The sequence below is a fragment of the Calonectris borealis genome, chromosome 2 (assembly GCF_964195595.1).
Source record: "Calonectris borealis chromosome 2, bCalBor7.hap1.2, whole genome shotgun sequence".
Lineage (NCBI taxonomy): Eukaryota > Metazoa > Chordata > Aves > Procellariiformes > Procellariidae > Calonectris > Calonectris borealis.
The window spans coordinates 105,099,657-105,115,686 of record NC_134313.1 but is presented as its reverse complement, the minus strand read 5'-3'; the positions used below and the strand labels follow the sequence as shown (position 1 = coordinate 105,115,686).

At 35.8% G+C, this 16,030-nt stretch overlaps 1 protein-coding gene across 8 annotated transcripts in view; it reads right to left on the bottom strand.

The window, feature by feature from the left end:
* ATP9B (ATPase phospholipid transporting 9B (putative)) overlaps positions 1 to 16,030 on the bottom strand; it is a 173,382-nt gene that overhangs the window by 139,915 nt on the left and 17,437 nt on the right. For 7 of the 8 annotated variants that reach the window (XM_075142839.1, XM_075142840.1, XM_075142844.1 and 4 more), the window contains 2 exons: positions 6,512 to 6,662; positions 1,771 to 1,884 (listed from right to left, as the gene is read on the bottom strand). In XM_075142839.1, the coding sequence (XP_074998940.1) occupies positions 1,771 to 1,884; positions 6,512 to 6,662 (265 nt within the window). Of the gene's footprint in view, positions 1 to 1,770; positions 1,885 to 6,249; positions 6,321 to 6,511; positions 6,663 to 16,030 lie in introns of those variants that run through there. The other variant, XM_075142846.1, reaches the window with a different exon arrangement.

Here is a 16,030-nt window from a genome sequence, read left to right as displayed (position 1 = left end):
GAACAATTTTTCTTTTCCTTTAAAATCTTGAAAGAAAATACAAGCCACAGCTGCTACTCTGATTACTGAAAATTTATCAGCAGTTACATGCTCTTCAAAGAAAACCAAACTTATCTGTTAAGCAACAAAGACACCCCGACGGGTCTGACTTAAATTTTTTATATTTTCATCATACATACTGAGCCTTACTCAACATCCAATTAATCTCTTTTACCTGGACGTTAATCCTTGGTAGAAAAGCTATTCAAGTAGAAACAAGTGAGTTTAGCAAAAAAAGGGTACCGCTAGCACTAACTGAGATATTGTATTTTCAAGCTGTATGTAAAAACTGGAAAACACCATTCAAAATATCTTTGAATAAGACAAACACAGAACAGATTACCGGTGTTTGCAAAATACAGTATTTTCTCCCTTCTTTTGGCAGGGATGAGATGGGCTAAGATGCCAAGTGATTTTTTTCCTTACTAGCCCACTAACGTATAGAGCTGTACATAGCACTTCACTGTGAAGAGACCAACTTCCAGACTTGGCTGACTTCTGTCTTTTCTTACTGGGTCAGTGACAAAGACCTTTGTAAATATCCATTTCAAATCCCACTGTTGAACAAGCTTTCTGTCTTGGAAATGTTTTTTTTTTGTTGCAGCAGAAGCCAAAATTTGCCTGGAAACAGAGGTGTGAAGAACCTCCAGGACAGTATCTCCATTTATCAATATTTAAAAGGACACATGTTGCAACAATTAAAACAATGAAATCAATCCAGCATATTTACTCTATTGACTTGTTAAGAACGACCTTTACTCAAACAGTCAGCATGTCACTGTCTCTCTTGAATACCACTGAGAATAAATGCTACTGAAAAATACAATTTTTAAAAATAAGTTTAGAAAATAAAGCATTTATTCTTCCTGCCTAGCTTTTAAACCTGGGGTGGAGAGGGCAGGAGGAAGATGAAAGAGAAGGTAATGATCTGGTTACAAACAAGAAAAGAATACCAAATCACGGGAATATAGCTGGCAGACTACCAAAAGGGCCTCCTCTGAAGAGAATACAATTTTCAAACCTTAGAAAACCTGAGTCAGAAGCAACTGGTTTGAACAGTTTCCCAAGAAAATACTGCAGAGGGCTCAATAATAAAAAGACATATGGAAAGGAAGTCAGTGCAACTAGCAGGGCAATCAATTAGGAAAAGCAGTTTAATGAATAACATTTTCAAGATGCATTTTCCTCCTGCTTTATCCATGGCTTAAAATATTTTATCTCCATTTTTGTGAAAAAAGGACATGATCAAAACCGATACAGAAGGAATGCAACTAATTTATGCTTTCAATTCTGACCTAGCCTGAAAACATAAAATAGTGACCAAATAACAACAAACAGAGATTTAACACACAAGTTACCTATGTTACCAAATAAGGTTCTCCTTAAGCTGGAGGGTTTTTTTGTTTGTTTTTGTGTTTTTTGTTTTTTTAAACCTCTCAAGTGACCAGCAGCCAGAAAGGAACACTACTCACTCAGATTAGCTGGTTAACAAAAATGACCTCCAGCCTGCGGGGCAGGAGTGTGGTAGACAGGTGGAAGGGAGGGCTATCAAACAACAGCTTCTGGGGTATCTGCTGTAAAATACTGTAATTTCAAATAAGCATTGTACTTGTTACATACTTTAATCACTGTAGTTTACCAGATGCAAGTTTATGAAATGTACGTATACATGAACTTTTCATCTGAAGTTAAAAAACCAAAACTTCTAGTTAATAGTATTTTTCTGTTTACCAGAGGAGCCCAGTACGTGTACAGGTAGCCTATTTTCAATGCTGGTACAAACTGTGAGCAGGACACGACGAGAAAATAGAGATTCAAGAAAAACTTGAACTGTTCATATAAAACCTAAAATGAAAAACACAAAATAGATAAATGCCTTAAAATTTGTAACCATAATGTATATAAAATTCACTTTTTCATGATAGTAGTTATAAACCCATTATATGGCATACTATTATACATGGTACTATTATGGTACTATATAGCACAATATGCTATATATCATCACATACTATTACATGCACTATAAGTTATTTTAATATTATACTGCTATTTTTGTGGAGAAAAATCCTTTGATATTAATGCCTCTTTTCACTCTGAAAAAGCAATTTGCTAAATTTTTGATACTTTGAGAATTGGACTATGTACTCATCAATCTTCAAATATCAAGATCACTGTGCAAAGATTTACTCTGAAATTTTAACAGTAAACAGAATTTAGATGTTTGTAGAAGCATCTTGCAATATTTTTATATCCACAATAGTTACCTTTATGTTTAGGAGTTAAAACGGGTTTTGAAAGATTTCTTTTTTTTATAGTATCAATAAAAAAAGCAAAATAAGTTTGTGAGTATCCAAACTTTCATTGCTTACATTAAGTTTTAATTTTTAACTGCTAAAACATTTCTTCCTAAAAATACAGCATTAAAAGTAAATCTTAATTTTTCCTTAAGTACCAATACTTAAATTCTGGTTTATCTGTCTCACAATGTCTTTTTGTCTTAAAAATTTTTATATCCCAGCCTTAAATAATAATTAAAAAAAAAATTATTGGCATGAAATGAACAGAAGCCATTTACAGGAATATTATCCTAATCTTTGCCATTTGAACTTCTACGGAGTAACAAAACTGAATAGGCTATACCATGCTGCTCTGCATCACTGTGAGAATACTGTAAAACTTCAGCCCTGTCTGCAGCACATACAGAAAACAGTATACACGAACTCCTCATTACTTTTGTTCACCACATTCCTTCAGCACACTCTCTCCTTAACACAGCCACTGAAGTTTCTCCTCTGGGAGGGGTGGAAGCTCTACAACTCATCTGCCTTCTTTCTGAAGTCCTTTCGTTCTCAAAGGGACAAAGGCTACCATCAAGTCAGATGCGCTCTTTCAAAATTACCATTTCCCACTCTTCTTAAAAATAGTGAAATTACTCAATGTTCAAGAATAAATGTTGTTTAGCAAGATAAAACAAACACTACATAAAAGATCCGGTGAGTAAGGGTAAGCAACACTGCTCTCTTTCCAAATGGCTATTGTGTGGAAATCTCAGAACAAGGCAGTATTCTTCTGTTTCCATAGCAAGACAAGCTTTTTACAAAAGCAACCACAGTTTAAGTTTTCAGAAGGTTTAAACTACAAGAAATTTGTAACAGAATAACATGGGCTTTTGAGGTAATTTAGAAGAAATGTTCAGCATTAAATTTCTCAAAATATTATTTTGCAATAAATATTGGTACATAAGGTATGTTTATTAATAAATCAAAGGTTTGGTCCAAACTCCAAGATAATTGTCCAAGTTTTAAGTGAAGACACAGTAACCTTATGACAGAATACATTGTCCCATATTCCAAAGGAATGACAGATGCAGAGATTCCTTTGGTAATGAAAAGCACCACTTCAATAAGCGCATGTTCTCAACATTGCTCTAGTTATAATTACAATGCTAAGAACATTATCCATTTTATAGAATTTTGCATCTTCAAAGACTTCGCATATTTCTTTAGTAGGCCAGGATAGCATGGCACCTCCAGCAGGATGATCAGAAGTAGCTACTGAACTTGGAACATTGAGACTTGAGAAAATGGATAATCAATTGTTTCAAACCTTAAAGATTCAAAATAGATCAAAAAGCCACATTTAAAGAGTGTCTCCACCTTTTAATCTTACAATTCAGTTAATATTACAATGACTTCTGCATGAAAATCAAAGTTATTAGACAGATATTTATTGCTCTTATCAGTCCAACATTATTACCCAATTATGTAAAAATCTATGCTCTAGGAAAAAATATTCAGGGAAGTTAACTTCAAAGTGTCTTTCTGCCAGGCACAACGAAGTAGCAATACCTCAAAACTGCCAGTTTCTTGCAAGAGTGTTACATTACTGTTCAGCTAAAGGCTACCTAAACAGCCTCAAATCAGAAAATCTTTTCAAAAGCATGGAATTCTATTCCACTATTTACCAACAAAACTGTAAAGCCAAAAAAAGTCAAATTTGAAGTTGCAGGGAAAGTTGAAGCATTCTTCCAAAATGAAACTAATTCAGCTTGAACCTGTAGCTTATGTTAATACTGAAGAAGTTCATATACTCATTTCTAGCAGTATGTTTAACTGTTTACAAGGACTTGTTATACCAGGTCAAAGAAAAGTCCACAGAGTACTTTGGGAGGTGCAGATCTGCAAAAGCACCCGTCTTGCAGGAGAAGGTGGGAATTAAAAAGCACCTTCCCACAAATCTTTTGAATCCTGGCAGACCACTGACAGTTCATTCAATACAAAGCTAAACACTTCAGTCTAGTTAAGCAAATTGAAAAGTCTCCAGTTGGATGTAACTGATAAAAAAAAAAAAGACTACTGCTTTTCAAAGCAGTTCAGGAGAGGTATCTTAAAAACCTGCCCATCACAGAAGATATTCTTTATGGAAACTTACACAAAATTCCTAAGCAGCTGTACCAAGATGTATATGAAATAGTAAACGGAAATTGAACAAACTGGTGTAAAGGTAGAAGCAGTAAGTATTTTATACAAACGTTAGGAAATTAGATGATATTTTGGAAGTGTTACAGCTTTCTTAGCCAGTAAGTAAAATTCTGTTAATCTAAACATTATTTTAAGCTTGTATTTTGATATGAAATCATTGAATATTACCCATTGCCAGCTGCAATGTTAAAAAAGATACAACTCTAAACAGAAGACAAAAAACTTCACACGATGAAAATTTCAACCAGGGTAAATCACTGGAGCCAATATTTATGACTTAGTTACGTTTATGGGTTTGGAACCAATACAACTATATTCCCTACAAATTACTTCTAGTGGAACAGCATAAAAAACAGATAGCTACACAGTATTTCTAATCAATGAAAAGTGTTAATTTATGTCTAAAATTAAAATTTAGAAACACTTTATTTTCACCAACTATTAGGCCTTACATTTAGGATCTCACTTCATTTTGAAGTTACTACTGAGTTTCCAAATACTACCACCAAAACGAAAATCTGATTCTGCCTACACTGTAAAAACCAAGGTTTTCCAAAAGATCAAAAAAGAACAAACATTCTCTCTCTCCACAGGTAATTACAAGTATGGCTGGTCCTTATAGGAAACATGAATCTAGTTTAGGATTTGTAATCCACACTGCAGATTTCTAGTCACAATAATCAATGAATTATTATATGGTTAATGAATTTTGTGACCTGTAAGAAAGCATATGTGGCTTAACCAACTTCAGTGTATTTAATAATTTAAACTTTGGAAGAAAACATTCACTTCGTTCAACAGACATGAGAATATTTTATCCGCCTCTGGTAAGTGACATTTTATTTCTTTGACAGGAGATCAGTCTTAATTACAAAGCCATTAATTTTTTTTGTTGTAATAAAGAAATGTATTAGAAAGCACCTGCCAGTCATTGGACCAAAGAGACCAGAAGAACAGAATCAATACTCTTATAAACCAGCATGATCACTTAAATAAAAAATTTAAGACAAAGCATGTCTGTATTCAAATGTAGAAGACATTCAGTTTTTGCAACAGGACACAGGACTCTTGGATGGTATTAGTAAAAGTATGAGTAAAAGCATATTAGTAAAATTTATAATATCACAGCAGCATGCATTTTTAGGTTTTAACTACTGAAGCTTCAAAAGTTGTCTTCTCTATTGCTATATTTCATTATAACAACAAATTTTTTTAAAAGTATGAACTAGACAAAACTGTAATGTCTCTTTTGTGTTCATATGTACTGTGAACATTATAGGCAAAAATTTGAAATTAAGATGCAATATGGCTTCTTAGGGAAAAAAGTGACAAAACCTACTTCCACTCCACCAAAAAAGTATTGTTTGAAGAATTGTGTTCAAAACCAGAAAGTCATCACTATTTTTAAAACTGCAATAAGAAATACAACTCTGAAAAGTACAAGTTTATGAAACTAGGCCTTACTTGTTGTCATATAAATTGAAAAGGTGGGTTGTTTTTGTCCTTTAAAGAATTGCCTGTTTCAGAATATGTTATTTATTATGCTTACAATGGCAGGGAGTATGAGAAAATATCTATGGGAGTTCATTGTGATTTTCAACTATTTATTTCTCAGTTGAAGTCAGTGCTTTGTAGTATTTCACAACTGACTCTGTAGAAGTGCTTCTGTTTTAAAAAGAGGATTACAAATTTCTAATGATGAATAGAAAAGTGCAGGGAAACCCACCTCAAATTTCTAAAGCTTCACTGAATTCCAACCACTCAATCATATACACTGCACTTCTTTAGTAAATATCCCTTTGAAAACAAAACAGTTTAGAAAAAAAGCAGCTTTGCTCTCAACTGTCAAATTTAATTGAAGACATCAAGATAAATGCAAAAAGAAAAAGAAGAATCTGGGCAAATAAAATTACCTTTTTGCAGAATCGTCAAAAAACACAACAGAACATACAGTCAGCCCAACACCAAAAAATGGTTAGTAGCCTTACCCCAGGTATAAAGGTAAAGACGTTGTATTTTTGATTTTTGATGGCATTTTTGGGGTATTTTTCTTCACACTTTTCAGGACACCCAAGCCACACTGTGCGAGCCTTCAGCTCTTTCTTTCTTTGGCAAATGTTTATGAGCCAATCAGAACAACTGAAAAGAAAAAACAATTGTTTACTTTAGAACTAAAAATTTACTATATGTGATTACTATTTCCAAACCTGGAACCCTAAAGGCAAACACCTAAGAAAAACAGGCTTAAAAATTTTTGCCACATCTAAATAAGCAAGCATGATGTTGACTTGTAATATTTAGGGCAATTACACAGTACTCAACTCATTCATATACCTACATAAACACTTGCACATTCTTTACAGGAAATCCTAATAAAATAATGACAAGTTTCACTACACCTTGCCCTGACACAGGTTCAAAAAATTCTAAGTAATACAACTCTGCATTAGCAGTGACTGAATTTTCCCACCATTAAATAATTAACTCATCCATCATACCTTACAGTCCTTTGGCTGAACTCTCTATTTGATATTACTGATACTCAAATTATGCTAATGATTGAAGAGAAAATAAGACTTCTGTTAGATAAAGTTAAAAAAACTTCAACAGCTTTGTATACAATTGCCACAGAATTTGTAAATCTTTGTTTCCTCCATGAGACTGCCTATAGCAGATATAAAAGGGAAGCATACCTAATGCCACACTGTGAAATGTTTTCAACCAAAAAAAACAACCCCATGATGCAAATGCAGATCGCACAACTATCTGCAATGGTGAACTTCCGTTCACAGGAGAAAGGAAGAGCATCCTTGCCTAAACAGCTTACAAATCTACTGAACAGGGTTTAAAGTCTAAGCAACGAGATAGACAGGAAGAGCTCACAGCCACTTTTAAACAACTGCAATTTGGACAAGGACACAGGAATGATGGGATGAGATCACATTGTAGGAGGAACAAAAGGCTGGCTAACAGAATGATGCCACTGCGGCTCAGCAGACCATTTACTAGCAACAGTAAAACAAGAAACAAACACGGATGTGTGTGTCATGCTAGCCAGCAACCAAACACCACACAGCTGCTCGCTTACTCCCGCCCGATGAGATGGGGGAGAGAATCAGAAAAGTGAGAAAACTCATAGGTTGAGATAAGAACAGATTAATAACTGAAATAAAATAAAGTAAAATAGTAGTAATAATAATAAAAGAATATACAAAGCAAGTGATGCACGATGCAAGTGCTCACCACCTGCCGACTGATGCCTAGCCAGTCCCCGAACAGTGATCGTTGCCTCCTGGCCAACTCCTCCCAGCTCATATACTGAGCATGACGTCATATGGTATGGAATGTGCCTTTGGCCAGTTTGGGTTAGCTGTCCTGGCTATGCTCCCCCCCAGCTTCTCGTGCACCTGACAGAGCACGGGAAGCTGAAAAGTCCCTGAATACTGTAAATACTACTTAGCAACAACTAAAACATCAGTGTGTTATCAACATTATTCTCATACTAAATCCAAAACACAGCACTATACCAGCTACTAGGAAGAAAATTAACTCCATCCCAGCTGAAACCAGGACAATGTGACTCAACTCTCATAATATAATCAGTCTAAGACTTGCTAGGACTGTCCATAGGGGCGGATTATGAACGCAGATGAGTACAGATGGTTTGGAAAGAACTGGTAGTGTGGAAAGAAAAGCAGGTTTGCCGTACACTGTATATACTTATTTTACAATCCCATATGTTAAAGGAGAATTTCTCTGCATTTTTTAATACGGGGGGAGGTGCCTTAATCATGTCAGGAGGCTGTTTTAGGCAAGTGAATCAGGAAGACTGAGCAGACAGGCCTTCTGTGAGCACCTACTGCAGCTGAAGCACAGACCTAGCTGGTCACAGTGGATTTCAGCTACATCAGCAGGTGAAGTTGAAGATGAAGGTAAGTGACACATGTTTTCTAGTGAGGTTTTTGAATACGCTGACAATATTTTTGATGCAGGGGAAAAAAAAAGTAACCATTAGGAAGCTCTTATAAATTGTATTCAAACCAACAGAAAAGATTTTGCTGAGAACAGGAGGGGAAAATTATGATCCAGTCACCTCAGCATTGTTTCCTGGATGAATTCTGTATAGTCAACCTATTTGTATGTATTTGTACACACCTGAAAGAAAGTCATAACCAACACTGACATGTTAAGAGCAACCTCTAAAATGGAACTAATTTCCCTCTGAGAAGAACCAGATGCACTAGTGCTTGAGAGTACATGTCCTCTCTTGACTCCTGGGGCTTTGAGCACCTTTATCTAGTGAAAGATGTCCCTGCCCACGGCCAGGGAGGTGGGACTAGATGATCTTTAAAGGTCCCTTCAATCCCAAATCATTCTATGATTCTATGTCTCTAATAAAACTTAGCTCTCAAGATATTTTTCGTAGGGAATGTAAAGGAACATATTCTCGGAACTGCCACAGTTGGAAAAATCATAATTGCAGAGTAGCTTGTTATAAAACCAAAATAATTTCAGTGAAGTTCTGCAAAGTTTTATCTAGAACTTACGGGGTAATCAACTATCAAATATTTCATTTTTCAGACAACAAAAGGCTAGAAGAGACAGGAGTACATGCAAAGAGGAGATTAGAATTCAAAGCTGTCTTGACAGATTGGAAAAACTACCTGGAAGAGATAGAACGCAGTTAAACAGGCAAAAGCGCAACATAGTATGTTTACACAGAAATAATCAACTCTGCAAATACAGAATTGGAAAAGAGTTAGTAGATGGCAGCTCAGAAGAGGAAGACTCAGTTACTGCATGAGAATGATATACATGTGCAAAAAGGCATATATCTGGTCAACGTGGACAGGCATACTGCTAGCAAGTCATGAATGTATTCCTTTTTCTCAATCCAGTACTAGCAAGATCTCAGTTGTCTTACAATACCATTTTGAATATCAAATTTCAACAAACAGACCTATTGGGAAAACAAAGGCCACACACAAGAGCAACAAAACAATTCCAGGTATAGAAACCAGGGCAGGCTTGTCTACTAGATACCCTGAAAGAAACAGAGTTGTTCAGAGAAGGCTGTGTGTGGACCTACTATGGTTTCAAGTATGTAACAAACAGCTGCAAAGAGGAAAGCGACAATTATTCTCTAGGTCCACCATGATTAAGTAATGATGGACTTCAACTATGGCAAATAAACAAGGGGGGGGGGCATTGAGTAAATGCTTCTAATGACTAGGGTGGAAGGAAACACTTAAGGAGGCTGGAATTGCTACCACTGCAGGTCTCTTAAGATCTGGTTAGATCAGACATAAGCAATAGGTGTAATTCATCCTGTGCAGGCAAGGAATTGACTGGACGACCTTTTAAGGTACTTTCCTATTCTGTTCTTCCACAATTACAGAATCATGGTACACACAAATATGCAGGGAAGGAAGGCTGATAGTTAGCTTACATCACCACAGTCCCACTTAAAATGTTCTTGTCTGTAGCCTACATTATCCCAGGCCTATTACAAACAAAGAACAAATGGAATTCAAAGTTGCAGGCTGTTTTTAAAGGAAACTAGAAGTTATGCAATAGCAAAATCATTCAAAGCAACATTCACTTTGTTAAGGAAATGCCACTACACCAATACTCACAAGCTGACATTTAAAACACTTCAATTTTAAATGCTGGATTCTTAAGATTTCCTCCCTGAAGCTTTCACTATGGGATGGACATCAGTTTGGCTTGATCCTATGTAAACATGCATTTTATTTTTGTCGCAAATATGAGCCCATTCAGCAACTTCTTCCCATCACTTTTAAATAGTGACAAAGAATTATTGTATCGTAAAAATTGTAATTTAGTGTTAGTTCAACATTCAAAATTCAGCCCTGTTATTTAGTAACATACAAGCCAGAAAAACCAAGTTACGTTGATCATTACTTAAATTTGTCTTTAAAGCAAAATGAAAGTCTTTCTATGTCATGGTTCCACAATCAGTTTAATGGCTGTGAACCTATCCAGCTGCTGCCGAAATGGCTAGTACCACCCTCCTCCCATAACAAAGGTGTGGATTCTTGTGCTGACACAACTACTCATGCAACTGCATGGATAAACCGGACCGGCAAATTGGCCCAGCTGTAAACTAACACAGAATAAAAAGGGGGACTAATTTCAGTTAGATTCACTGCTGATCTTTAAAATCTATAAAACTGTAAAAATAATTGAAACAAAGCAGGCTACGTGCTTGCAAGAGAAGGTGGAACGATTCCACTCAGTGCCAGCTTGGATTTACACTTGATAAAACCGCTCATGGAATTAAAACTCTAAACGTATTAGTTTCCAGGGCAGGGGAGTGGAAAAGACAATACAAACAGAAGAGACAGCTTAGCTATATAGCAAGAAGTGTCAAGACAGATCTGTAAGCAAAAAAGTTTCAAGGAAAAGAATTTTTTCTGGGGAAAGTGAACAAGCATGACAGCTTCTGTCTACAAGCATGTAGACAGAAATTTCCTGACAGCCTTTTGTCCTGGTTCTGGCTGGGAGAGAGTTAACTTTCTTCCCAGTAGCTTGGGGGGTGTGCTGTGTTTTGGGTTTGGTATGAGAGGAACATTGATGGCCCATTGCCGCTTTGGTTGTTGCTGGTTGGTGCTTGCACCAGGGACTTTTTTTTTTTTTCCTTTTCAGCCTCCCATGCCCTGCCAAGTGTAGAGGAAGCTGTGGCGGGGGGAGCACCGCCAGTGTGGTTGACCCAGCTGGCCAATGGGGTATTCTATACCATGTGACATCATGCTCAGTATAAAAACCGGGGGGGGGGGTGGGGGGGGCCTCACCCCCGTTTGTGACACATGGTCGGTGGTCAGTGAGCAGTTGCATTGTGCATCGCCTGCTTTGTATATTCTGCTATTGTTGTTGTTATCATTGTTATTATTACTGCTCTACTTTATTTTATTTCAATTATTAAACTGTTTTTATCTCACCCCGTGAATTTTCCTACTTGTGCCCTCCAGATTCTCTCCCCCATCCCACCGGAGGCGGGGGGTGAGCGAGCAGCTGTGTGGGGTTTAGCTGCTGGCTGGCGTTAAACCACGACACCTTTGAAATCTTGCATTGCATAAATCAGTTTTTGAATTTAAACTGTAAATAGACCGAACATTTGACTAGACACAGTCGCTTTTGTAGAGTAATTTCCTCAGACACTGAGGACTTTTCTATTGCTAAAATTAAACAGTTGACTAAAGCAACTGAATTATACTGCCTTCCTTGCCATGCAGTTTCCCCTTCTTGAAACTACTTTTTCCATTACAGATCAACAGAGAAGCCAAAACAGATGCCATAATGACCACTAGTTTAGCAAATGCCAAAACGTACAGACACACAAATGATGTCTGACTGGGAAGCAACTGTGATACCTTTGATAAAAGGGATTTGACTGACACAGAGCTAACAACACTCAAGTTCTCAGATGCAAGAAAATCTCAGATGATGGAAATATTACAGGTTATGCCCAACTCAGTATCATAATGGTTCAGATGAGCTTTACTACCTTAAAAGTAAAAATCAATTAGATTCTGCCATTTACAGTCTCAGCAGTAATCACTGTCATATCACAGGAAGAATAAGAGGTGGACATGCTGGCCTCAGAAATCCTAATCAATTTATATTAATTCAGATTTTTAAGAACAATGAAGTCTACCTGATATTTTTGAAACTCAGATCATCAATACCTAATACATACTTAATCTGTTCTCAAATTAACATTCCCCAATACAGAAACTATTTTTGTGCAAGGGCATGGACCCTTTCATGGGCTTTTTGTACCCACTGAATTTGTGTGAAACAAACATCAGGAGACAAATCAGAATAGCACTCTCCGAGCTTCAAATATCCTAAAAACATGATGTAAGATGTAGCATGATCAAGACACACTTTAGATTTTCCTGAAATTTTTAATGTAAAACCACACCTTATGCTATGGATTCAGTGATTAAAAATCACATTCTTGTTTATTGATTTAAGAATTTATTTCAAATACCCGTGCCTAGATAATTCAACACATGCACAGAAAGCTTTTTTCCTTAAGCTAGCTATAAGCCATGTTGCCTATATCAATAGAATATGAAGAAATGAACTAACTGATAAAAGAACTTTAAGATATATCTATTAAATGGCATTTTACCAACTTGCTTCCTAACGTTTTGTTTTTATTTGAAGGAACAATTAACCACAGTCTTCATATTAGTAACTGATGCCGTATTAAAAAAAAACAAATCTGGAGTAATTGTTAAATAAGAACCCTTAACTTTTTCATAAATAGAGCGTATCTCTCCAAGTCAAAAGCTAAAGTAAAAGTCTCAACTGACTCTGCAGCTCTAATAATAAAGGCTTTTTTTATTTTCTCTTTTCATTACTTTTATCCTACAAGCTTAACTGCCAGTATCTTTCACAAAGCAGCATTTTCATCAGAATGGAAAGATAATATAAAAGCTCTATATTGTTTGCAAGGGTCAGCTTTTCCTTATTAGGTTTTAAGTAGCAGAAACTAGTTCTGCAAAGAAAACATACTGTAATTATTGTACTCAACAGGTAGCTTCAGTAATCAGGCCAAAAGCAACACAGTGGTCATGTCATTCTTAAAAGATCAGCATTTTCCCATGCTTCTGCATAACAAATGCGTTGCAGATTAATTGAAAGCGTACAGGCCATCTTAGAGCCCAAATTAATCCGAGCATTTGATATCCCCTTCACTTCATATGGAAATGTCATTCAATGGTACCATTTTCATAGGGACAAAGTGTTTTTTGATAACAAGTGGAATGTAAATCTCATGAGAAAGAAATCAATCCAGCCCAAAGAACTCCAGAGTATTGATCTATGTGCATTATAATTTCACAAGCTTGAAGAGAATTTGTAAGTTAAAGGGGAAATGATTACAGCCGCAAAACAGCTGCTATATCACAAAGTTTTCTTTTAACTGTGCTATGAAAGCAAGAAATAAGCAGTTTCTGAAGTTAAAAGTTATATTGGTTGAATTAAGTCTTCAGTTTGTTCAAAATCAAAGACAACATTTGATTTAATTATTAATTTCTTGCAAATGTAAAAACTGTTTAAAGAGGTGCAGATCTGCAAATAAAGTTCACGCCATTCATTTCCGATCAAGAAGTCTATTGTCTAAACAGAAGTTAAAAGCTGAAAAAAGGATTCTTAAAAAATCAATTTTAATGCACAGTGAACTTTGTCAAACCTTCCATATTTGCTCCTGCCAAAAGGGTGAAACCTTTTCAACTAAACAGTAACAATTTGTGATGTAGCAACAAAAATCTATAGAATATAAAATGCTAAAGCTGCAAAGTAAGAGATGGAAAACTTCCCCTCACAAAAATGAGATTAATCCTAACAATGCAAGACAGATGAAAAAAACCTAGTGGGTACAGGGGGTTTTGTTTGTTTGCAACAAGTAAAGTGATTTTGAACACAAACACAAGACTTTCACTGAGAACCCAAAAGAAATCAGGGGGCCCCTGAGCTCAGCTCCAGACAAATGCCTAGTCTTTTATTGTGTTTATCTTTCTGTCACAGCTTTGAAAAATTTAAAATTTAGTTTAAAGCACAAAAGGAAATTCTGAATGTGGAAGTTAAGATTTCAACCTCACCCAGTCCCAGGTATGAGATACTAATTTCCATAAAAACAGGGTGAAATTTTAAATTCTGTTCAACTGAACAGGTTTTAGACTGCTATGCTGTATTTAATCTCACATTACACTTAAAAGAATGCCTTTTGCCGTCTGGAAATAAGTTTCAGTTGTTTGCATAACATGTATAATCTACCATCAACACACATGAAAATTGTTTTCTCACATGTTCCTCTCCGTTTCAAGTGTGAAGGCATCAACAACCAATCCTATCCCAAACTGATACTTTACACGACATAAAAACAGTGTAACTCATTCTACTACACAGTGTAAGTAATAACTGCATGTAAAACAATACAGTAGCCTAGGTTTCCTGTATGATCTTTTGCATGATCCTAGGCTACTTTATGAATTGCCTGTATGATCTTTTGCGTGATCCTAGGCAACTTTATGAACTGCAAACAGGCATTTCAAATACTCTAGTATTCTGTGAGCCCCAGCAAAAATTCATAAAGTTTTATTATAATGAGAAACCATCAAAAAGAATAACTTAACACTGACTGCACATTCATGACTTTTATCAATAAGAAAGCCTCAATGGTGCTCTCAGCCCAGAAGAAACCTCCCTATCACGAGGATGGGTATTTGCATACTCACTCAGAAGTGCTCACCCAAACTGAGGTTTTTATCCAGCTGACTGGACCAGTAGATAAGATACCACAGGATTCACTTTCCTTCCGGCTAATTTTCCCCATCTCATCTAAGCAGATGTCTGCACCTTTCTTGTGAGCGTCCTCTGCCTGCTAATATCCTACTGAAATTTCAAGCTTCTGCTAGGACCTGGTGGTCATCTTTTTTTTTTTTTTAAAGTAGAGATTTTTTTTTTTCCATGAAAAATGAAAATTATCTGCAATGATGTTCTGTTAGAGAGAACACTAATGTGGTTAAAATGCCTCTAGGTATAAATGCAAGACTGAATGGACTCTTTATTGTACTCAAATTCAGTTGAGGAAATCAGCAAAGCAGAAGTCATATTCCTCTAAGGCCTCTTAGTGAGGGCTTTTCTTTTACACACGTACATTAGCAGTAAAATACGTATAAGATGTAGCAAAATAATAAATACATAATAGAATTTCCTTGCTCTTTTCATTCTCAAAAATTCATCACAAATATGGCTCAAGCATTTTAATTAAGTTCTAATAAGTTTGAAAGTTTCTAGGCTTGAGCTCCACTTAAAGCTGAGATGTATCTATCAATTTTAAAAAGCAAGCAAGAACATGAAATTTTGCAATCCTCAGCATTAATGACACTTGCTTGTGATATTCTCCTATGATTGTTAATTAGTTCTAACAAACTCATCTTGCAATTGCTTGCCTCTATCCAAACACTGTAAATTCCCTGTCAGGGCAATTATAGGGTGCAGTCTTTACTGGTCTACCTGTTTTCATGAAACTTACAGGAATGTAATCACAGTAACTAATACTCACTAATACTTAAAAGCTGAACTCACCTAAAGTATATTGTTTGAAAGGTATCTCAATTTTAAGATATATCCAAAAGATTAACAGCTTTTTAAATACTTAAAAATTTTTTTTAAAAAACTACAATGGTAGTTCTGTATTAGAAACATTGCTTCCAAAAATCATTTACATATACAAAAGCTGCTTCTGTAAACTTTGCTACCTTACTTCCTTCCTGCTACTTTCCAAACACTTATTCCCTGTAATAAAATTAATAATCTATGAGTTTTTGTTAAATCATTATAGAAAAAGGAAATCAACACAGATCATCTTTTTCTGCAAATAGTGAAGCTGTATAACAAAATTATTTCAAAACTAAAGGTGCACAAATACAGTTTTGCTTGGGTAAAACAACAGTACCAGGCCTCCTGGA